This window comes from Lepidochelys olivacea (assembly GCF_965140295.1).
Source record: "Lepidochelys olivacea isolate rLepOli2 genome assembly, chromosome: 7".
In the NCBI taxonomy this organism is placed as follows: Eukaryota; Metazoa; Chordata; order Testudines; family Cheloniidae; genus Lepidochelys; species Lepidochelys olivacea.
In genome coordinates, this window is record NC_140417.1 from 84845956 (window position 1) to 84871843 (window position 25888).

The 25888-nt window shown below is 42.6% G+C and overlaps 1 protein-coding gene across 1 annotated transcript in view; it reads right to left on the bottom strand.

Annotated features, from left to right (window-relative positions):
* The window catches only part of ADAMTS14 (ADAM metallopeptidase with thrombospondin type 1 motif 14), a 104467-nt gene that overhangs the window by 54414 nt on the left and 24165 nt on the right, over positions 1-25888 (bottom strand). Inside the window, exon 4 of the mRNA XM_084633268.1 lies at positions 23693-23889. Within this exon, the coding sequence (XP_084489394.1) occupies positions 23693-23889 (197 nt within the window). The remainder of the gene's footprint in view (positions 1-23692; positions 23890-25888) is intronic.

The window sequence follows — 25888 nt, forward strand, 5'->3', positions numbered from 1 at the left end:
CAAGAGTGATTTTGGGTATCTCGTTTTTTGGATGCCCAACTTCAGGCACATTAAAAGACCCCGCTATTCAGAAAGTGCTGAGCAGTGCCCCTCCCCCTCTCTGATAATCAGGTCCCTGTAAATTGTCTCAGGTTGGGCACCAAAAAATCACTAGTCACTTTTAGAGATCTTGGCCCTCAAACCTTCATTATACATCATGGAGAAAAGGGACAAAGCCAAGATTTATTCTTTGCAGGTCACCTTTAAGAGAGACAAATCCAAGGTCTGAATTCTTACTGCTATTCCCATTGGTCCTTGCCTTCCATAACTCAAGAAAGGGTTTTCTTGCAGTATTTCACCGAGAGAGAGGATATGGGACAGCTTTAGGGGCACAGGAAATAGGTCATTGCAGCAGAAAGGAGCACTAACATGTGCAGGTACTCTTTGTGCCTAGTTATCTCATGAAATAATCTCTGCGTGATAGAATGTGTCAATTTATCATCTGGCCCAACAAAAATTATCATGAAGCTCGAATCTTACAGACCTCACAGGGCTGAGTCTGAATTTTTTTTTTTAAAACCTTGCTACTGCTATTCTCCTCAATAGCCTACTCTGTCCTTTCTTTTGGAAGCTATTGGAGAGTCCTACAGTAAACAGCTGCCCAGAATAAAATTTTAGACTAATGAACCATATCTGCCAAAAGTGATAACTTGCATCCCAGTACAACTTCCTTAACACACTAATAATGCCTTTTGGGAGATGTAGTCCATTCAAACCAACTATATCCCGGTGGAAACACAAAGGGGGCTGTCTGAAAAGTGGAAGGAATAAAGCCTGAAATACTGAAAATGCTCTTTAAAATGGTTTTATTGATGAAGTCAGCCACTAAGCAAAACACTTGCACAGATGCCAAGAAAGCTAGTCTGTGCGTGCAGCTCCAGTGACAAAATATATACAAAAGCAAGAGAGACATCCGTGGCCCTCAGCCACCCACAAAACAGATGTGAATTTGGCAGAAAAACTGGTCTGTAAAATATTTTGATTTTTATTACATCAGACTTGCCTTTTTCAAATGCTGATCAGGTTAGCACTGCTATTGGGGGCACACAGCTGGAGTGGGGGTAGGAAGGGTTCCAAAGCTATCAGAGTTGTTTGCTAGTTCCTCAGTCTCCCAACTAAACCACTGGAAATACAAAAGCCAGAAAGAACAGGAAGACTTGTGGCACCTTAGAGACTAACCAATTTATTTCAGCATAAGCTTTCGTGAGCTACAGCTCACTTCATCGGAGTCGTCACAGATTTAAGCAAAAGGTGAACTGGATTGCCAACTATCAGGAAATACATTTAAAACTGTCAGTTACAGTCTATAAAAAAATGTATAGTATGTCAGTAAAAATGGTAAGTTACTTTAAATAGTTTCGTTATTTCATCCCAGAGAGAAATATTTTTCCTTTACTCTTTCATAAATTTGCAGACTATAAGAATATTTTAAATATGTCATCCATATTTATGGGACTTTTCTGTTTTGATGGCTAAAATTGTGGATTCTTTAAAAATTCATACAGACGTTGTATGAAGCCAGAATTGCAATTTTCCAAACTACATTAATACTTTTTAATGTATGGAACCTAGAATGTATATACTTATTTTATATTTGAAATGGCATCAGTAATTAAAATCTGGAGTGTAAGTCAATTTGAATACAGTACAACCTTGCTAAATTTCTCTAGGGATTAATACAGCTACTAAGAATTACTGATGTTTGCAAAGGAGTAATTTAAGCCCTGATCCTGCAACTTGTTGTGCACAGGCAGACACAATTAAAGTAAGCAGGACTGCCTGTGCATTTATACAGTCTCGTCACATGCAACAAGCTGCAAATAGCCTTAGACATTTAGGGCCTGGTCCTGCAGCCCTTACTCACACGATTTGTCTCAGTGCTTCCTGTGAGACTGACTACACACATGCAAGCAAAGTTTGCACAAATGGGCACTTATTCAGCAAGTGCAGTAAGCAAGCAAAGAAGCCCAACAAAACAGCAAGGATAATACACCACAAAATGTTCTCTGATAATGTATTCAGCAAATGCAGCTCAGTGGAGCTGTGATAATATTTCATAGCACATTAGTAAGCCTTTTGAAGTATATTTTGTAAAAATAATGAAATATTTGTAGTAATTACTTGATTATTCTTTCTTATTGGAAAAAGAAAGCTTGGTTCTCTGAGAGTCATAAGCAGTTATCTACCCATCTTGGAATTTCTAGCATATTCATCATCATCATATCTCAGCACCAAGATCTGAGAGTCTCTTTGAGAACAGTTCTATCCATGTGCAACATAGTGATCCAAACTGCACTAGCTACTTACAGACCAGAAAAATATTCTGGCACTGGGAAGTAGAAGAGAACTGGAATTAGTATGACACATTTCATACTAAGTTCATATAGATCTCAAACGTGTTTCCCAAGCAATGAATTCAAACTTGATCTAGAGTAGCACAATGCTTATGGGAATGGTTGTAGCCATTACGGGCTCAAAAATAGATTACGTAAAAGCAAGACACTGGAAACTATTTTACTGAGAGAGGGAATTCTATCCCTACTCTTTTTTTAAAGGAATGTCTTGGGATCTTTAACTTCCACCTGGACAGCTATATGCAGAAAGAACCTCAGCCTAAAGTCTCCCCCAGATGACTGTTGCTCTAACGAGCAACAGCTAGTAGCTCCTACCTTTTATGTACATAGGTGCTGAAGCAGAAATCTAATTCTCTACCACCAGATAGAAATCAGGGTGGTTTCTACAACACTTTAGGAAAGTAAAGGATACATATCTGATAGAAACGAATGTGACTTTTACAGCTTAATTTTAAAAAAAAACCACACGTGGATCAGCATTGCCCAAGGGGTAAACTGCACAGCATATTTTTTATATCCAGATTATATAATTGATTGAACAAAATCAAAAGTTTCTGCACTGGCAAGACGCACCGGGGTGCGCTGCTTTCCAGTGTGATGAGCCCGACCCCAATCAGGAAGAGTTTCTAGGAGGAACGCCAGCACGGCCAGCTCCTCCTGCCCTCGGGCTAAAGTGCCTGTTGAGTTAGAGAAAAACTGGCAGAGCTTCAAAAGCACACCAAACGCCAGCTCCTTTCTGAACCTGACAGCTCTGACCTGAAGCGCCTTAAGAAGCATTTTGGCAGCTTATGCCACCCCCTCAACTGGGTTGGACTTGGCAGGAATGGAGAGGAGGTAAGAATGAGGGCAAGGAGAGAGGATGGGCAGCAAGAATTTGGGAGGGGAAGGAGAGAAGAGAAGGGAAGAAGGGAGAAAGGGAGAAGAAGAAGGGACATCAAGAAAAACTTTAGGTTAAATCTGCCAATTGGTAGCAGTTTGTTTCTCTCCACCACGTGAAATAAATCCCTTCCCTTGTCTCCACAACTCAAAGATGATTAATCCTTTGCCATATACACTTATGATTTCAAGTTGGACTGAAGCTGAAGTGGACAGGAGGTGGGGGCACGGAGGGAATCCTTGGCCACTCTTCCTTTGCAGGAGATGCTGTTATGCTTTCCTTTCTAATCAATGGGAAAGATACAGTTACACAGACACTGGAATATCCTGGAACACACTCAAGCCTGCACTGAGTAGAAAAGCAGAGTGGCTACTGCTGATGGAAACCTTCTGTGCACTTGTTTCTAGGAGCAAGCCCCAGAGAATATTTTCATTGCCATGTGAGGAGCATTAAGTGAATGGCATGACTCTTCATGCCCCCTGCTGATACCATTAGCTGGTCAATGTCTTAAAAGAAAAATCCCTCTGTGCATTTACCTTCTCAGCAAATTAAAGGGACCAGACTACATGAAAACAGCTGGCGTTTTAAAACTCTTATTATCAGACTCATCAAATAGATTATATACCCAGCCCCCATAATGCTGTGATGAGGAATACCCTCCAAACCCAACATGTCTATTTAATAAACAAATTTATCACCAACATTATTGCTAATTCCTAGAGTCTACCTATGATTTAGGTGCCCAACAGCAAGAAAAGTCAATCTGTATGACCCTGTCTGGCTGTATAACAGTAGGTAACATCAAAGCTCCTAGGACTGTGCTGACACGGTGGATGATGCTGGTACAGTAAAACAAGAAAGTGAACATTAAAATACTGAATACCATCTCTCCTGTCAGTCACTTGATAACCTTGCCATTCCATCAGGTCCTTTCTGAATCCGGCTAGTTCTGGAGGTGAACTTTACAATTCTGCCACATACCGTGGGAGCGTTCTGATGCTCCTAATTCACAGTGAGTACTTGCCCAAATACAGCGCATATCACTAATATGTAATCATGCAAGAGGCATTAGAGGTCTGCATGACAACAAAACACATTTGCAATTTCTAGACTTCACTGTCTTTGAGCAATGACTTGACAAAAAAAATAGAATTTTCCAAATGAGCAAAATCAATGACATTTCAAAATCCCAGATCTCAGATTGAGTTTGGCAAGTTCATCTCAAACTAACTTCCGCCCCAATTTCCATGCCAATAAGAACTTGTGAAGAATCTTTTCTGGAGCTCTAAGGGGGGTCGGGGGGGCAAAAGCATGACTTACTATACTAAGTATACTCAGAGCTAATACTAGACAGCACCTTACATTTTTGGGTGACATACAAACTAAGTTGCTCTCCAAACATTTCTGTAAGTTAGGTAAGTGTTATTATCCAGATTTTACATATTGGGAAACTGAGGCATGGAGCAATTGATTTGTCCACAATTGTACTGCAAGTCAGGACTTCCTAGCTTCTAGCACCAATCTTCACCCACTACACAATATGGCTTCTCAACAAAACAATAACAAATGTGTGAAGAGCCTCATATCCAAACAGGCAACCCTCTCTGTTAACCACTTTACAACATACAAAAGAAGCCTGATGAAAGTTATGTTATGACCCTTTTAAGCTGCAAGTGGCTACAACCCTGCTGGATTTGCCCACCACAGAATGTAAATGATTTCCCCGTGTGGGACAGAACTGGCTAAATGATTTTTGCTGGTCCCTTTTGATGGCCACTTAAGACAAGTTTCTCTACATATGAACTTTGAAATAAAAAGGGTAGCTCATACCTTGGAGCCCTTCACATATAGCTGGTGATTAACACTGCCCCTGCTTAGTTACTGTACCAAGTTGTCCCTCCTTGCCCCAATGTCAGCTTTAAGAAGGGACTTTTCACGCTGAACCAGACTTGTAAACCAGTTTGCCTAAATCATAATGCTTTGACAGTTATTTTCTGTATTCACCCTGTCATGGCTGAAGATGTGTGTTTGAATAAGAGCTTTCTCTCCTTCCCCTCCCCTCCCCACCCCCAATATAGCACCACATTCAGCTAGTTAGCCCTTCAAAGTATTCAGGATAATACTTAATTTTTGATATCCCAATCATGGAAGTGACTGTGATCTCAGAAATGCATCACTGTGACTGGACTGCAAGATCTAGGCAAAAAATAAAAATGGCCTGAGAAGGGTAACGTTCCTCATTAAAACACCAATATCTTGGATAAGACTGTCAAGGAAAATTGTAATACATGAAAGGATACGTGCAAGCCTGTTGTTCTAAAGATTTTCCCCAATGCGGCAATCTCCTTTCCAGGGTTAGAAACCTACAATCCACAGGAAGTTGTTTCTCCAGCAAGATTCTTCCAGAGGAAAATCTTTTCTCTTGAACATAATTGCCATCTAAAAGTAGTTTGATTTTTCTAAAATCTCTTAATAAGGCTTCACTAAAGTTCTGTTTTGCTGAGAACTTACAAACAATGAAATGCTTCACAGAATGGTAGGATGTAAGTCACTCTTCTAGCAGAACTCTGAATCAGGAGGTTTCCTTAGTAACCCAAAACAATAGGAAAATATGAAGTAACTTTGTATTGTCAAGCAAATTCATTGGAAATATTTTATCACCCAGGTTTTCTTAATAGGTAGATGCAGAGCATTGGTGAGAAAACACCAATAGGAAATTTCCTAGGCTGCAGTCTGGTTCCAGTGAAAGAAATCTTTGTCTACCTGCCCACCCCACTACACAGAAGTAGAAAATGAAAATCCTTCTTCCAGCAACTCAGTGAGTTTCCCTCTGCAGAAGGCAGAATTCCTGTTATAGCTACACCATCTTTGTATCTAATGATATTGGTTCTACTCTGCCTACTGTCTCAGTTCTGCAGGTGGATAACATGCCCAGAATTAGTTCTGTGAGCACAAAGCATGTCCAGAATTGGCTCTGCAGGGAGAGAGAGAATGCCCAGGACTAGCTCTGCAGGCAGCTTTCAGAACGTAGAATAAGAACGAAATCCAACCCCCTGAGTTGATGACTTTGCATCTCATCTTCAATTCATTCCCGTGCTGAGTTGAGAAATATGGTATCGATTCCTCTCTGGGTAAATCCTCTAATCACCTGTCAAATCAAATGCTGCAATGAACATTAAAAACACAAATGAAAACAGTGTTTAACTTCAAAAATCAGAACCAAACTGAGTGATGACTCCCCAAAATCTAATTGAAGGGCACTTACAGGGAACCAGTGTGGCCTGAAAATTGGGAGAGATGGGACCTTCTCCAGATTAGGGGTGAGTGGAAATTCCAATTCCACTGAAGGATTCTGGCTGTGTTCCTTATAACTCTTTGCGCCAATCAAAAGGGAGCAGGAGTCTGAAATCTGATAACAGATCAGGGATTAACGCTGGGGAGTCCCACAGGGCTCCTGCTCTACGCTTGTTCAAAACAGTAACAGAATCAAGCTTTTTACCATGTCCCTCTGTTTTGTCTGTTATAAATTCACACTCCTTGCTCTTTATTTTTCCTATTCCCTTTGGCTGCAGATACTGTAGCTCCCCTGCTGCCAATATTTGCTCCTAGCCATTATGGTCTTGTGCCACATAGCACACTTAGGCTCCTCTGCCTGAACATGGCTGGTTGCTTTGAGTTAGGTCATATTTTTAGAATATAGTTTTATCTGTTTGATTTCTCTGTAGGTTCTTGTTTTACCAGAACTTTCCCTCCAAATCAGAACCTGAATGCAAACCCCAAATCCTCCCCGCCAATAACTCTTCCCTGCTATTCAAGCTTCTTCAAGAGCAGCTTATTAAGCAATCATGCTCCAGCCCATATACGCTAATATCCATTTATGGAGCCATAGCCAACAATTTTCTGTATTGAGTGCAATCCCCTTTCTTCTTTTGTCAGAGTGGGGCCCAGCCTGATCATTAAAAATATAAGCGTGAGTGGACAAATGCTGGTGGGAACTCCAGAGGAGAAAGCAAAATGACACCCTTTATGTGACAATGTTCCCCATGAAATCTCCTTAAAGGGATTAAAGATGCACGCATACATATAACAAAAAATCCCCATATAATGAACAGGATGAAGTTCCTGCCCCACTGGGGGAAGGGTATGAAGGGGGAAAAAGCTGACAACCTTCCATCCTTTCACCTCCCAGCATGGGCCATTCTCATCCCACCACCTTTCAGAAATTCAGAAGGATTTAGAGGTATGGCCAAATCCCGCTGCTATGATATGAACTCCGGTAGCAGCAGCAGTCAGTGAATGGAATGGTGATGCTGGGGTAAAAGGAGGAAACAACTCCTTTGCATTATTCTTTAATCCTAAAATCACATTTCCCATGTCTCGGCTTTAGAATCTCAGAGTCCCAGGCTTAATTGGTTAATTCCCTCTTCATGAGCTCAACGGAATGACAACAGATTGAAAAGCAAAGCTGGGTACAAAACATTTCCTCTCCTCTGTCCCTGAAACAACGTTAGATATAGTCTTAATTCCCACCCCCAGGAACCCCACACCCATACAGTGCCTCTCTCACAGAAGCTGTATAGTCACCGAAAATGCTCATGAATTCTAATATTATTTTTCCCACAGGCAACAAACTTTACAAAGTAGGAGCTTTAAAACAATACAGATAATCAAATATTTATCTCTAGATGACAACATTCCGGACATATATAGGGATGTATACTTAGCTAATTTATCTCAGTTATATAATTAAGTTTATACTAAGTTCTTTGTTGGAGAAAATGCTTTAAAAAAGAGGATGGTAAGAGGAAGACAATTGTGGGAGAAGAAGGAAATGGAACGAAGATGAGAAAGAGGGATACCTACTACCAGATATTCCACACTATTTTTCTTGGAGGATCATGCTATAAGATAAGTGAGCAATGGAGCTGCTGGGTGCTCTATTGTAAATCTAGCTCTAATTGTGTAATACATGCATGCACGGAAAATTTAAATTTGTAGCTATACAGTACTGGCAAAGATGCTGCGGTTGATCAAATCTCAAGCTTCTGCGTCTAGGGTGACCAGATGTCCCTACTTTATAGTGACAGTCCCGATATTTGGGGCTTTTTCTTATATAGGCGCCTATTACCCCTCACCCCCATCCCGATTTTTCACACTTGCTCTCTGGTCACCCTATCTGCATGTAAGTTGGTCAATCATCTTTGGGGCTCAGAGAGGACTTTCCCCCTCGTATTCAGCACTGCACAACTTTTCAGGGACATTATGGGAGCATTGAGAACAATGGGCTTCATGAGGTACTGAGCTCTTTTGAAAATATGACTGACTCCTGTATAAACCCATGGAAGATGAGCATGACCTATGACAGTCTCACAAATCTGTGCTCCTGTTGCAAGAGGCATTTCTAGGGCTAAGTTCATATTATCAGAGGTCATAGTCAATATTCATAACTATTTCGCAGTCCGATACAGTTTAAGGCCAAAAGGGACCATTAGATCATCTAATCAGACCTCCTGTCTATCCTGATTTCTCCATGAGCTACAAAACATCCTGGATTTCTAAGTGTCAGTAGTTGTTCCTCATCCATTTACTACTTGCTCCCATGGAGTCCCTAGTGCAGTGTCAAACAGATAGAAAAAAATTCACTTTTTCCCTCCAAATCATCTGGTTTTTCTCAAAATTTCAGAAGTCCAACTTTTCTTCCACCACAGATCAGTTTTCAAAATCCATTTGTGGCTTGAAATTCTTGTTTTCCAAATTTTCCACAGATGTACCATGGTGGTCATCTTTGGCAATTTTAGCTTTTCAGTGGTTAAAAAGAAAATGATCCACACTCCCCAAAAAAACACATGCATGCTTGCGTGCACACACACGCACACAAAGAGGAATCCATCAGAACAGCACAAAGAGGCAACCAAATCAGGGGAGGTATGGTGTTTCATCGAGCTCCCAAAGCCAAACAGAAATCTGCCCCTCTACTTTTTCCCATTATCTGCAACTAAATAAAGTAAATAAGCAAGTGACTACCAATTTATCAGTAAGTTTGATCTGGGAGTGAATTCATAATAAAGGGTCTGCCTGGTGTAATTTAGAGCTGCCTGACGTGGCCCCCAGTTGGCCACTGGATCATGATAAAGGTGACACTGATAGAACCTTAAGTGCAGCAGTGCTGTGCTAAGCTCAGCAAATGCCAAGCTGACAATAAAGCCTATGTACTATACGTGACGCTCTCCCAACTCCTCCCTCTTATGGCTCCATTTACTTCCAAAATCAGCATTTGGGACACTGGATAATCAGGACACCTCATTAATGCCAAATGGTCACTGTTACAGATTGAACCTGGCTCAGTGTGAGAATCTGATGGGAAGGATTTTCCCCCTCTAATCAGATTAAGGTGGCAGGAACTAGTGGACCCTCCTAATGAAAAGCCAACAGGCTCACAGAGAGCAGCCTAAATTCCTTAAGCAGAGGATCATGTGGGAAAATAGCTTTTTTCTTTCAAAGGTCTGGAAAGCCCAATGCTGGGAAGTTTATTTGGTGAAGGTTCTGAGAGCCTTCTCTCTCTCCCTCTGTCTGGATTTCTGTAGTGCGGTTTCAGAGCCTCCAGCCTGTTTGTATTGGAATGCATGGCACACTCATTCAACGAGTCATAGCAAATATATTGGACCTGATTCTCAGGTCTGGCTGATATGAAGATACTGGTCCTGATTCTCAAAACTGCTCTGGTCAGGAGCCAGCTTAACCTGCCAGCTGAGCATTCCCCTGACCTGAAGAAAACCCTTGCTGGCATAAAGCCAGCATTGCTGATACTGTGTTACACCCTCGCAGCATAGGCAGCATGGCTGGCCAAAAGGAAGTGTGGCCAGGGTGAGACGGTGCCTCGGTACTCCAGCAATCCCCAGCGACTGCAATGGCCCTCCTGGACTGTTGGCTGCCTGGTGCAATTCAAAGCAGCCCAGAGTGGCCCCCCAGTTGCCCATAAGACCATGGTTTAATCTTAATTTTCCTTGCTGAATAATTATCACAGCTTCATCGGCCTTGAAACAGGACCTCTGGGTACTTTGAGAAATGGACTGGAAGGTTGTCTACTGTGACGTTGCACTCTATATGATTTTATTAAAATATGCTAATGAGTGTGAATCTAATATAACTGGAATATGCTTCATGCAAAAGGTCTCTTGTAAGGTATCATTACAAAGTTTATAATCTAGTGAGTGTGGTCATCCTATTTGTATAGATGTATCACTCTTGTATCTGAAACTAGAAATATGAAATATAACTCTGAGGTCCTATTGTAGTATTGCGAAGTGTGGGCCATTAATGGTGGTTTGGAATCTTTATGGCTCCCATCAACCAGGACAATTGACTGCGGATGGCTCTGTTTGCTTGCAGGCCTTCCTGTGAGTCAGGCTGGGACAAATGAGGGCTTGGAGTCTTACAGTGACATGTGATCATGTCACCTGAACTGGAATACACCTTTAAGCTGGTGCTTTTCCATTTAGAAGGAAGGGTGGGAACCCAGAGAGGGACAAAGGATTCCCACTTTCTGCAAAAGATATATAAGAGGGTAGAACAGAACAAAGGAGGCTGCAATCATGAGAAACCTCCTAGCTACCAACTGAGCTGGAACAAGGGCTGTACCAGGGGAAGGATTGTGCCCAGACTAGGAAGGTGTCCAGTCTGTGATAGAAGCTTATTGAAACATTTGAGGGTGAGGTTTTATCTGTATTCAGTTTTCTTATTGTATTAGGTTTCGACTTGCGTGTTTTATTTTATTTTGTTTGGTAATTTACTTTGTTCTGTCTCTTATTACTTGGAACCACCTAAATCCTACTTTTTGTATTTAATAAAATCACTTTTTACTTATTAATTAACCCAGAGTATGCATTAATACCGGGGGGGGGGGCAGCTGTGCATATCTCTCTATCAGTGTTACAGAGGGTGAAAAACTTATGAGTTTACCCTGTATAAGCTTTATGCAGGGTAAAATGGATTTATTTGGGGTTTGGACCCCATTGGGAGTTGGGCATCTGAGTGTTAGAAACAGGAACACTTCTTAAGCTGTTTTCACTTAAGCCTGCAGCTTTTAGGGGACGTGGTTCAGACCTGCGTCTGGGTTTGCAGCAGGCAAGCGTGTCTGGTTCAAACCAGGCAGGGCACTGAAGTCCCAAGCTGCCAGGGGAAACAGGCTCAGGGGTAGTCTCAGCACATTAGTTGGCAGTTCCCAAGGGGTTTTCTGTGATCCAACCCGTCACATCTACTTTCACTGTTTCTTTGGTAAGTGCTTCTGTGTCCTGTGCTGAGACAGCGTTTGAAACTTCTAATATGATTCCTTCTTGGTGAAACGTATTTACCAGAGCAATAGGACACGAAGGCACCAGCAATGGATGTATCTATCACTGTCACAAAAAGCTGTACTGCATCCGGACACCAACCCTTTTTAGACTGACACCTACAAGCCCTGCAGTAAAATTAGGTCACTCACTTCCACAATGAGGCTCCAAATAGTAACTGCTAACAGGTGCATCACAGGAAAGGAGAATGGCACCTTACCACCATTACAACGTCCAGAATTAGTAGCTGTTGGAAGAGGAGAGCTTTATGCTGTTAAAGCCGGCAGGGAATAAAGCACTGGCATGTTTATGCACCGCTACCTTACAGAGAGGCTTTTTACATATCACCCATCTCTCCCCCAGCACAAGACTAGGAAAGATATTTTTTGAGTAGAGAAACCAAGACGCACACTGCAAACCAGAAGAAAAATGGATTTGGGAACAGTTTTCCTAAAGAGACACTGCTCACATTGCCAATGTGAGACTACCAATTAAAAACAAAATAAAACTTCTTCTAAAGGTTCCCTGACAAACCAAGCTGGATAGAAAATGACATGTCCACAGCCTTGTGGGGACTGTGGAACTGTTACAACACAAATCACAGCAGCTTCCTACCTTCATCTTCCTCTACAAATATAGTTCCATTCTACTTAACACAGCTGATGGGCTAATGGCCCAATGCAGCCTGGCTGCTGGAGATATGCTTCCTCTCTTGTACTCTTTTGCCAGGGGTAGTCGCATTAGACATACTACTGCAACCTGGTTGGCTTTCTATTTTGCACTGGTTAAGTGCCATTATCATCACAGTCCAATTGTGCAAAGGTACAGTAACTCCTCACTTAACATTGTAGTTATGTTCCTGAAAAATGCTACTTTAAGCTAAACGATGTTAAGTGAATCCAATTTCCCATAAGAATTAATGTAAAGTGGGGGGTTAGGTTCCAGGGAATTTTTTTCTTCCAAACAAAAGGCTATATTTTATATATATATACACAGTATAAGTTTTAAACAAACAATTTAATACTGTACACAATAGTGATGATTGTGAAGCTTGGTTGAGGTGGTGAAGTCAGAGAGTGGAAGAGGGTGGGATATTTCCCAGGGACTGACTTACTGCTCAGTGATGAACTAGCACTCGGCTGAGCCCTCAAGGGTTAACACATTGTTGTTAATGTAGCCTCACACTCTACAACGCAGCACGAATGGAGGGAGGAGACACAGCATGGCAGAGAGAGACAGAGACACACATTGTGTGTGGGGGGGGGACCATAGATACACACCGTGTGTGTGAGAGAGAGACAGAGACAGGCACTGCCCTTTTAAGTACTCTGACCCCATTCTAAGTACACTGCCTTTTTAAGTAGATCAGCAAGTTGAGACAGCAGCTGCTGCCAGCAAGCTCCCTCCTTCCTGAGCCCTGTCGTGTTTCCCCACCCCCGGCTCTGTGGAGATGAGGTACAAGATCATGGGGAAGAGGACACCCTGACATTAGCACTCCTCTTCCCTGCCCCTCTGCACAGCAAGCAGGAGGCTCCCAGGAGCAGCTCCAAGGCAGAGGGCAGGAGCAGCACAGGGCAGTGGGGGAAGGGGCAGCTGAACTGCCCAGCACTTGATAGCCTGCTGGGCAGTTGCCGCACAGCGAACTAGGGGGAGCTGATAGGTGAGCTGCCGGTCCACCCTGGTTCCAAGCCCCCACCAGCTATCTGCAATGAGCTGCTCTTCCTGCAACCAGTAGACAAAGCAGGCGGCTGCCAAACAACATTATAAGGGAGTATTGTGCAACTTTAAACGAGCATGTTCCCTCATTGATCAGCAACGTAACAATGAAACAACGTTAACCAGGACAACGTTAAGTGAGGAGTTATTGTATACAGTATGAACCACCAGCTTTTCCAGGGCAAGGGGATCAGGAGGGGAAGGCACAGGATGCCTGATATTTAAACACAAACTTCATATATATGAATACTGACACATAATTTTTGTTTACCTTTGCAAGCTCAACGTACTTCCAAAAGGGTGAGGAACGAGTTAAACCGGTGTTTATATACAGCAATGAACAACTTGTTCACCAGATGAAACTATAGTTCAACAAGCATTTGTACAACAGTGTTCTCAGAAAAGAGAAAGTATTTGTTTCCAAGCACAGCTGCAGAGGTTAGCAATTCCACCCTCCCCACACATACTTCTGATGCACTGCCACAGAAGGATACAACCACACAGCTCTCACAAAGCCCTGCAGAAACTCCCATGCCATGCTCCTGACTGCAGCATCCAAATACAAACCTCAAGTTCCCCCAGTGTGAGCTCCTCAGGGCAGAAGTCCCATCTTTCCTACAGTACTCAGTTGTTCACAGCAACAGCTCAATTAGCCTTCTGACAGTGAGTTAAAAGGGTAGTGCCTCTTTCTTCATAGTGCAGGTTGTTAACCAAGCGTGACCTCTGGTGGGAAAGGTCTTAGGGGCATTTCTCTTGTTGGTCAGACCACTGGTGCCTCAAAGACCTGACTGGGTTGCAATATGGAACTGAGCTCGCCCAGAGGTCATGGATGTTATCTCAGAGTCACAGATCAGTGGCAACAAATTAGCAATCTGTGAATGATGGCATTTGGGGTGACAGTTCCCTGATGCATTCAGCCACGGTAATGTCCGTCAGTAAAGGAGATGAACACGGTTAACACTACAGTGTCAAGCGCCTGACAAACTGCACTGGCCCAAAGACTCTGCATAAGGGACAGAAGCACAGAGGGGAGGGGTGCTCTTCATTGGCTGAGAATAGCGAACTACTGTGAAGGGGCAAAAGCAGTGGTGGAGAGGCCTTTGACCCTGCAGTGGGCTGAAAGAGCCCTTATCCTGAGCTGCGAATTGCTGGTATAAATAAATGTAATTCTGTTTATGTTACAAGAAGTACTTCTTAGCCTATGAACTTTCAGAATCAGGACCTGGGCAAAAACTAAAGATGGTTTACATCTGAATACACCTCCATTACACAAGGGTTGAGTAGACATCTGGCAATAGATTTTTCAAAATATTTGTGGCAAGTTAGCCCCTACATCTCAGTTTACAAGCACCAGTGGGTAGAAATCACTAACACACACCCAGAATAAATGGCCCAGTCCTCCACTGGCATAAAATACCTTGAGATTCTTGGGGTTACACCTTCGCAAGAGCTGTGATGATTCTAAAGTTTGCAAACATCTCTTGATGAGCTTCTGAATTCATTGCTCATCCAACCCTTTTACTTAGGATATATTTAGATTTTAAAACTCCAGGAGTCTTGGCTCTCATTTGAGCCTGCCTCACTCTTTCTAGTTAGTCATACCGCACTCCAGCCTTGCCATGGCTGAGCTACCAGCTCGTTAAATCCTCCCTTGTTACAGTCCTGATGGCACACCAGCCAAGCCGCTCCTCTTTAGCCTTGCCTTGAACTAATGGGATTAGTACTCAGTTGTGTGGTCTCGGTCAGGCTGTGATTTATAGACGCTGGCATCGTCCTCTTGTGCACTCCTTCCCAATGAATCCCCAAGCATCCTCCTATCCCCTGTGTCCTCCAGACCACAAAGCACAGGCTATGCGGCTGAACTGCACATTCCACTAACATGTTTTCAGTTAAAAAAAGGAAAAACAGAGAACTATTATAGAGGAATGTTACCGTCCAGCACACTCTTGTGTTCCCTCCGCAGTGCCAGGACAGTCTTGTCAGTGCTGTAACCTGTCTTCTCACTATGGCTATACTGTGTAATTCTCACGGCACACTTTTGGCTCACCAAGTGCATTTTAAAACCTCTCTCTGCTGAATTCGGTACTTTAGGGAATTACTCCAACAGTAGGTAAAAGGGAAGCAAGTCTGTCAATCTGAAGTGGGGGTGATGTGGAAAACTCCACACCAAGACACCTTCCCCCCCTCCTCTACATAAACATCCTGTAGCCCTTTGTGACATCATGACATGGCAGGGGACTGGCTTGAAGAGAAGGCTCAGAGGGGTCCCAGACAATGATGGATAACTAGCAGGTGAGTCCATTAAACTGTGAGTATCGCCCATTGAGTGCAAGAGATGCGTCAGAGCCAGAAGCAAGAAAGGAAAGAAAAAGGCCTCCTTGGAGGGAAATGCTTTGGTAAACTATTCATTTTGCATATTACCCAATGGGGTCATGTTTTCCCCTTTTATTGATCTTTTCTTTTAAACTCATTAAACTCACAAATGGGCCCTTTATTTGAAAAGACAGCTGTCCCTCTTTCACTCTGCATAGCATCCTGAACATTCACACAGTGAAAAGCACTCCCTGCTGCGTATAAACCATGAAATGTGTTTGAAAATAAAGCTTTTGATTAAAACTGACAATTCTGAGCTTCCCATGCTGTCCCCCAAGCCGAAAAAATGACATCATCTGTGACACCAGCAGTGTGGGGAGAGACCAGTGTCAGAGCATGTAACCCCTTCCCTGCCTGATTTCAGAGCAATTTAACAAATCAATGGGGCCTCACCCCAACCTCTGTTCATGAACAGATAAGAGACTTACTTGCATTTACAATTCTTGTGCATGCAAATGACAGGATTTAGGCACATGAAACCTATTTGCACAGGCAAACTGTGGTTTACGGATGTGACAGAGCAAAAGAATTGTTACCATGACTGAGCACACAAATGGAGCCAAAGTCAAGGGCCCCCTGATAAACTAGCTTTTAAGATTTCAGGGAAATATTAAAAATATTTTACTCTCATCCAGGCTCTGACATTCATTGATGTCTTTCAGGAAGAGAAGCGCACTCAGCCAACTACAATGATCATTTTAACTGAAAATGTTATTTTAAAAAATCGTGAAAGCTGCCCTGAGGACTCCATCTCCACTAAGCAAACCTCTCAAGACACCACTTTAAAGAGGCTCCAATGTGTGCAGTAGTTAAAAGCCATCTGACCTTTTGTTAAAGAACAAGTAAACATCTTCTGCTGGTCTCTTTGGGAGTTGCTTAAGAAGATCTCATGATAGAATCCTCACTTTAAATCCAGTGAGACGCATGTGGACTTTCAGGCAAACCTGGATGTTGTTAGCTTAAAGTTGAAATGCAGAGCTCTCATAAAAGTGTAGTAAGCAATGTAAAGTCCCTGGTCACTTACAGGATCTCTGAATGGGCAATTACACCTTACATGAATTATCTGGAAATCGGATCTTCCCACATATGCTGAATCTATCAATTTCCATGATCAAGATTCAAGATTTCCTCTGCAACAGCTGAAGGCAAAACAGATACCCAGCCTTCTCAAGCAATTCCCAGCTCTGTCATCAACTGCTACTGGGGAGAGATGGAATCCCAAACTCAGGTTCTGGCAGGTAAGTAACAAAGGAACTGGATTTTCACCACTCTGCTTCACCGCTTTGTTAGCTTCTTTCTCTCTGTCACTCTCATCTTCTACCTTCTTCCATATTCTCCTTCCCCACATGCCTGGAATACCCTTTCTAGTCCAGTACACCTCATACTTAGCCTTCTTTTTATTCAAGTCTCTTTCTGAAAACTCATTTCCTCTATAAAGCTAATAATGCTACACCATACCTGTAAAACATAGCCACAAACCTTTACTGAAAGAAAAACAAACACACAGTAAAATGATATAATAGTGAACACTCCACGGCCCTGATCCTGCAAATATCTACCCACATTCTTTGCATATGCAAGTAGTCTAAACTGAACTCAATGGGATTACTGACATGCGTAAAGCTAAATAAGTACATAAGGATTTGCAGGATCAGGGCCTAAATTACTACCATGCTGAAGGGCTCTTAGTGAATTTTTGAGTTTATCTTTGTCTGACTATTTACCCTCTAAACTCTGGGGGCAGGAGCCTCATATTTCTTTGTGCCTTGTACAGCATTGAACAAACCCTTGGTGGTTAATAAATAAATCAGGAGAATGCACAAGAATAAAAATTTTCACATACTTTGTTTTAAAATGTAAATCTCCCTGTAATTTTAAACCCACTTGTATATTTGGGGATGGCAACAGTGTTAAACACTAATGCAAGATAGCAATGGAGGATGATAATGCCATTTAGGAATGCTTAAGGAACTGCACAGTACAGCAGGCTCACGGTAATCTCTCAATGTCAGAACTATGTTTATTGCAATGAACAGAAAAGAATTACCATGAAGCATTACTATTTCTTTATTGTTACACTGATATGCCTTAAAATTCAGACTTCAGGAGGTAAATAGCTAGCAGGTGTGTTAAGAATTTAGCTAGCTGATTGACTCACACTGACATTAATGGGAGACATACAAGTAAATCCTTACATCTCACACTGATAATGTACCCCCAGCCTGATTGGCACCATAGCGGCTGCAATGCGAGTTAATGCTGTTTTGGTTTCTACATTTTAAAAAGTCTTCAGAGATTTGTCACTTCAGAGCTGGTCATGCCTGCATAACACTTCCCATGACGCTGCAGAAAAGAACTGAAACAGGGAGGAGAGGAAAATGCATGAAAAAAAGAATAGCTGTTTTCATTCTCCAGTTTCCAACTGTACAGAAGTTACCACTCAGTATATCTCAGCTGGTCCACCTGACATCACGTGGGAACATCTCAGTTATGAGAAATAGGGCTTTGAGCACAGAATCATAGAATCATAGAATATCAGGGTTGGAAGGGACCTCAGGAGGTTATCTAGTCCAACCCCCCACTCAAAGCAGGACCAATCCCCAACTAATCCACATCTCTAGCTTCCAGACACCAAAGCAGCGAACAAAAAAGCAGGAAAGACAACAGGGTTAGAAGGAATTTCTCTTCAGGCCCCATCTGGTGCACAGACACTGCATCTACTCTGTCCTGGCATGAGACATTGAGCCAACGAGGAAGGGAAATGAAGACTGAGGGAGGAGGAGGGAGAGAGAGAGAAAGACCTTTGTGAAGACTGTTCATATTTGCAGCTATTTCGGTGTCAAATGCTCAACAGTGCAAATGCTTTGAACGATTAGCAGTAAAATAAATACTGGTCTTCCAGGTCAACGAGCTCTTTGGGAATATGCACATTTTGCTTTCTTTTTTGTTAATAAATGGTTAAAGGAAAACTCCTACAGGTCAGTAGGAGAGAAGGTCTGGAATAGGGTTCTGGGGAAACCAGGAGAGGCTACTCAGAACTGATAGAGAGGAGCTGAGGATTGCCAAAGGGGAGCTTCGAAATGAGGGAGAAGCTCCTGACTTTCATCATGAATAGCTGCTCTTTGAGCACAATTTTCGAAAGCACCTAAGTGACATAGGAGCCTCTGAAAATTTTATCCTTTGTCAACATGAAGCAACAATTAAATAAACTAAATGCAACAGACCCTTCTCTGTTCACTCTGGAAGAACAGCTTTCACAGCATTTCCTGGACTTTTGGGGGACAGTTTTCAGAGAGGTGCAGAAGGAGGTGACATTTCTCTCTCTCCATCCCTCTTGGGAACATCCAAAACAAACTGGACATTCTTGGTCTGTCTTTGCTGAAGAAGGCAATGCGAATGAACTCCACACTTTTGTTCTCTCCCTTTCTCCCAACCTGCCCACCCAACTTCAGTGCCTCTCACTCAAACAGGTGTTCTGGACAGCAGCCATCATCCACAAGGCCTCTGCAGAGATTTTCATACAGAGTTTTTTGTTTAGATCATAAACGCCCAGCTCTAGCCTGTCAAGAGTTCTGCAAAACCATGAATTGTTTATATACTTGCAGAGAAAGCAATGCCATTCTTGCTAATATCTCTCTTCAATGAGGACAGTGTCAGTAGAGCAGTGTTTCCCAACCAGTGTGCCATCAGACTCAAACAGGTGTGCAGCAGAATTTTCTACATGTGAGAACAAAAACTACATGTGAGAACAAAAAAACCCCTACCCTTTTATTTTAATTGGTGTCGGAGCCAGATCGCATTCTGTACTTTTCCTCTGCGGGACGAGGCCCCTTTCAAATATTATGCATGCATCACGTTCCATTCCCCAAAGTGAGGTTAAGAGGGACAAACAGTAAACAAAGATGACATGCCCTGATGAATGCAATGCACTGCAATGAGCCTTTGATGATGATGCACACAAAAAAACATGTAAGTCAAGCCTAAGTTTTATATTTATATTTGACTCAGGGTAAAAGCCAGAATGAGCCGGACCTGGGATTGCATGATAATTAATTACATTGCATTTTAAAATGGTGGAGAAAGTTACACACACTTGGGAAGACTATTTTGGGAATGAGAAGAAATGACTAATTATTAATTGTTTGTCATCCCAAATTATTATTCTCAAGTACGTATCACTTTTTCCACTGAGCATGCGTTTGTCCAGAATTCTTATATTTAGCTTTAACGTTAGTTTCCATTGTTGAAAATGTTAATTCTGGCACAAAAGACAGGTCGCAATCTACCATTAGCCGCTATGGTGGTTTTGATTTTAACCCTACTAGCCTCATTCTGGATTGGCTCATAAATACTCATGAGACAAAATTTACAGTGGCCTATGATATATGCCACATTACGCTATGCTTATATGAACCTGACGTAACGGGAGGTGAATGCATTTTTCAAATCTTACAAAGCTCAAAAGTTACAGTGGTGAATTTTGAATTTATGACCCCAAAATGGACAAATATTTAAAGAAAAAAGATTTTAGCAATTTCACATCTACTTGCAGTGATAAAGCTGAACCTAAAACTAAGAAAGTGAAAGTGTTGAACCAACACTTCTGTGAGAGCGAACCTCAATATAGGGAACCACCTTGCACTCTTCCACATTGTCTCATGTGCAGGGAGAAACTCTCAAACAAAGCCACGGGGACAAATAAGTTAAAATGACACCTTACAAGCAAACATTCATCCCTTGCCAAGAAGGACATACTTTGTTTTACACATTTGAGGGACCAGAATGAGAAGCAAGCACGACTGATGATAGACTATGCAACTGTTTCTGACAAAGCACTGGAAGCAAGCTACATGGCTGCTAAGCTTGTAGCAAAGACCAAAAAGCCACATACAATCACAGAGACATTAATTTTACCAGCATGCAAAGAAATCGTGGGAGTAATGTTAGGTGCACATGCAGTCAAGGAAATTGAAAAAGTTCCCCTTTCAGATAACAATGTAAGTCGCCGCATTGATGCCATCAGGTGATATTGAGATGGTGCTCGAAGAAAAATACAAGTGGAAAATTTGCATTGCAGCTTGACGAATCAACAAGTATCAGTGGCCATGCTCAACTCTTGGCTAACGTAAGGTACGTTGACAGAGACAGTATAAAAAAAAAATTCTTATTTTGCAAAGAACTGCCAGGTCACATGACTGGAGAGGATACATTCAGCGTGACAACAGCCTACCTTGAGGAAGGAGAACTTCACTGGAAAAATTTTATCAGTGTTTGCTCCAGTGGGGCAACCTGCATGACTGGCAAAGTGAAGGGGTTTGTAAGCAAGGTCAGGGAACAAAACCCAGATGTGTTGGTGACGCACTGTTTCCTGCACCATGAACCACTCGTCACCAAAACACTGCCAGAAGAACTGTCTTCAGTTTTAGATGGAGCAGTAAAAATAATGAACTTCATAAAACTGCAGGCCTTAATATCATGCATTTTCTCCTTGCTGTGTAAGGAAACAGAAACAGAGCATCAGAGTTTACTTTTCTACACTGAAGTACACTGGCTTTCCCATGGAAAAGTTCTCTCACGCTTGTCTGAGCTGAGAGAGGAGATCATAATGGTCCTAACTTCGGAGAAATCATGGTACATGGACTTGATCGCTTATGTGCCATGGTGTGCAAAGCTTGCCTACCTGGCTGATGTATTCTGCCACCTCAATGAGCTGAACAGGAAAGTGCAGGTAGATATGAGCATCTTCCCTCCAACATGGATAAACTGCATGCGTTTAGGTCTAAGCTGGCCCTCTGGCATGAAAAAGTAGCAAAAGGAACAACAGAAGTGTTCCCCTTGGCAAATGCAGCAGATCCTGCTGGCACTATTTTGGTCAATGTCATTTGGAAAGTTTGGAATTAAAATTCAGTTCATATTTTCCTTCAATTCATAGAGAAGTTTTGACTGGTCCTTAGAGTTCCTCTGCGATGCAAAGTGCTAAGAACGTTACAACAGCAGCTCAAGGTCAGCTTGCTGAATTAGGGAAGGACCACATTTTGAAAACAAAGCTTGATGATACGCCCTGGGACTCTTTCTGGTTGAAGGTGGGAGGTGAATATCTTGTAATCTCTGACCATAGTATCTCCATTCTGTTGCCCTTTTCAACCTGTGCAAGTTATGGTTTTCAAGCCTGACTTACATCAAGAACAACCAAAGAGAGCAGTTGAGCTCAGTGAAGCACGAGCTCCAAGTGGCACTGATAACATTTCCTCCCAGGGTTAAATGACTCTGCGCCTCAAGACATGCTCAGGTGTCTCGTTCAAAGTTTTTCATTATTTATTTTTAATTTTTGTATATAATTTGTTGTCATTCATCACAGACTGTGAATCACAGTGTGCATCGAAATCAGGGGAGCATTTCAGAGTTCCATTCTGTCAGGTGGAATGCGAGACTTGCAATCTCTGGAGTTTGGCTTTTGATGTTGCTCACTTCCAAAGCCATACAAAAGAAGAAGTGGCTCAAAGATGAAAAAGTAATACCGCAAGTCTTGATACATAATATCATTAGTTGATGTCTCTTGATTGGTACAACTTTTGTATTATTTGTTAATTATTATTAACATCATTAACTGTACTGTACACACTGTGAATGGCAAGGGTGGTAAACAACTTAAACTGAGGCGATAAGAGGGTGGGTTCATTTGGAGACAATATCGCGGTGTGCCTCAAAATAATTAAAGGTATCACGACGTGCCGTGGCAGAGGAAAGGTTGGGAACTACTGCAGCAAAGGGACAGTTCACTTGAGTTCTCTCCCATAACTATGCCTTATCTGCACTCCATCCCTTTCCCTCTTTTACTGCTGATGGTATTTAACGGGCTTGCTTAGCTCCCTCTCTCATATACTGCAGCTCCGAAGCTGTCTTCCAGATCTAGGCTCACATATGGGGAAGAGAAGAAAAAATCTTCACCCCTTAAATAAAACAACTGAGTGAGCCACTTAAACACCAGCCAGATAGCAACAAACACTGCCTACTTCCCCTTCTTGGGACTCCCAGGAACAAAAGAGGCACAGATTAGGAAGCCGTTTTGAGACACTCTGCAGTAACAATGCACATACAGCTTGATGGTGCAATAGCACAACTGGGTTCGATGAAATAAAAAATCCACAACCACCAACCAATACAGACCAGTAATATTATGGAGGACACTAAAGAGTCTTTTTAGCATACGTGCAACATGCCACAGCTGGCACGTGACCAGGATTCATCACTGAGTTTGGTCTGCTGGTTGAATCTATGGCTTCCCCGGCCCAGGCTGGGTACTGACAGGGAGTGCAACATGAGCACTGATCCATGCCCCAGTAGTATGTCATTTTGCCGTGGCTGAGACAGTCACAGAGATGAGTAGAAAACCATTTGTACCACATATCCACTTTTCATCATTTCAACTACTATATTTGTTAACTGTTAAAGACAACCCTTCTCAAGGCTTATTTTTCAGAACAATAGATTTGGGACATCACAATAAGTTTTGTGTCAGAAGACTGTGATGGCAAAACAGAGGGTAAGGGCTTCACTACAGGACCAAACTAGGAGGGCACCCTCAACTCTGATCCAAATATCCAAGAAAGAGGGGGAAATTACACTAAAAATAAAACTGTCTTTTGTACACAGGCCCCTTCTGCCTCCTGTCTGACCCCAGTGTGAAAATTCCTCTTCGAAGTCCAGAAAGGAGAACCAACAGCCTTCATCAGGCAAATCCATCTCTCTTCCAAAGGCACCCCGAAATATACCTGGATTACTTGACTTATTGTTATTCAGAACTCAGCCAAACTGCTAGTGAATAAACTGGCTATAGAATTGCCACTATATGAAATCATACACACGGCATATGTAAAAAAAGCAATGCTTTGCATAGTAATTATCACTACCCATTTCTATTTGCATCCACTCAATCTCCACAACCTCCCACATCACTTCTAGGAGCAGTGCTTTATAAACAACAAAAGAAAAGAAAACCTCACTATGTTCATGAGTGTGAGGACATAATTCTGGACGTGTTCCTTCCCATGGAACCGCACAACTGAATCGTCCACTGCCAGCAAGACCTCAATGTTGTAGTCATCCTTCTTGGCATGGCGTCTCTTCCGGTCCACTTCACCAAGCCGGTCTTCAATCAGGTCCAGTGAGTTTGGGAGCTCACCCACGCTGAAGCTTGGAACTGTAGGGGTGAGAGGAAAGAGGAAATGGTGAGAGATTTCAAGGCTGCTGCATGCAGAACAATGTGGCTTTAACAATGTTCCCTGGCTCTAATACAGTTACTTGTCTATTTTCTTATATGCATGTGTCATCTGTCTGTATGAATGCCTATAAAATACCTGCCTGCTCCCTGTATTGATTCATGCCCCTCTACCCCCAGCCCTGCAGTGCCCAGTGAAGGAGAAGCTGCCAGTATATTGACTATAGGGGAGGAGTCTGTGGACAGAGAGCCCTGTGTTTGTTCCAGTTCCCTGCCCCTCCTCCTGAAGGTTCTGGAAGGGAAAACACGGTTTTGTCAGCATGAGAAATAAAGACGTGCCTGGTGGCTGTTTAGCAACAGAGCTACAGTGTCTGGTCTTTTATTCCATTTAAGGAGAAGGTGCATGTGTGCTCCAGTTTCTATTCACTGGGGAACTGGAATGCAGTTTTAGCTCCAAGGCCCAGAACCAGCCGTTTCTAATGTCAGCTTTCTCTGGCAGTCACGACATCTCCAAGCCCAAAGGACTCCTCATCCTGGGTGCCAAAAGAAAGGTCACTCCCCATGTCTGCATACACCTTGAGACCCCACGCTGTGCCTACCCTCTCTGCGCCTCTGCCAATAACCATGGAACAAGTGGCTATTTCAGATGCTTTTTATTTCTGCAGTGAAATGTTATCATCTCCCTGACAGGAAAAACAGCAAGTCCACCATTCTGAACATTTTTTGGCTACTGTCTTGCTTAAAATCTCTAATGACAGCAATAAGAATGCACCTTTACTTTCACTATTACTGTTCAGGGTTTGTATCCAGGATTGAGGCCCCATTGTGCTAGGAGTTGTACAATACACATAAGAAGGACCATAGACCAGCAAGATAGACAGGAGAATGCAGGAAAGCGAAAGGGGATGGGAAGAGTGATCAAAGGGAGACAAAAGGAAACAGAAAGTTAAGGCCCAGACCCACAAAGGCATTGGAAACAGGCAGCTAAATACCTTTGAGGAGCTGGGCCAAAATCCATCAGATGTCATTTCTGGAAGCAGCACCTCTTAGTGGCCACTGAGAGCAGGCATTGCCAACACCAGAAAGGATGAGTTAAGGACTTGGAGCATGTTTTATTTTAAAAGTGACTATCATAGTGGTGAAAGGTACAAGATTAGACATCAAAGGGAGATGACGTCCAAGGATACTAACAGCATGGGAAGCAGGAACATTATCAATCCCACTCCTCACTGAATTCAACCTAAATTCACCACCCAAGCCAAAAATCTGAGTAAGTGCCCCCAAAATGAGTTATAAGCGTTCTCTGAAGACAACAACTTATAGGGGCAGCTGGGAAACCTCTCCACCCCCAGGCCTCTTGATAGCCACGTGATTCTTTGATAATTGTGCCCTATTGGGAGCATGTCATCTAGTTAAATAAAGCTGCATGACATTAAGAGAATTCCATTGCTCCAAACAGTGAGTCACATAAAGCATCTCTCTTCTGGTGTAAGAGCTCGGACCTCCGCACAGCACATCTTGCAGGAATTTCTGTATTTGCCAATGAGGGGTTCGTTTTCAAGCAGACGGATGAAGACTGTGAGGCTCAAGCTGTGAAACTGTGTTTAACATTGATCAAGAACATTAAATATAGCAAAGCAAAAAGCTAAGCTCTCACCACAAGTCAGACTTTGGCCCCAAACCTCCATCCTACCACCTTTAAAATAACTTAGCCAGTCACAATGTTTCAAGAAATTCCTTCTCTATATTTACCCTCTCTCCTTTCTACAGAGCAAGCTTTGACAGACACATCACACATTTGCGCCAGAGTTGTCGATCCACTCTTACATGATGTCCTCATTGGCCAGGGGCCTGGTTACAGCATAGAATGTGCAGACAGATGGGAAAGACCCAACAAGAACGCAACTAAGTAAACACAGCCAGGGGGCTTTGCCTCAGGTGATGTATTCACTCTTCCTATGGTAAAGCTGTTCTTTTTAAA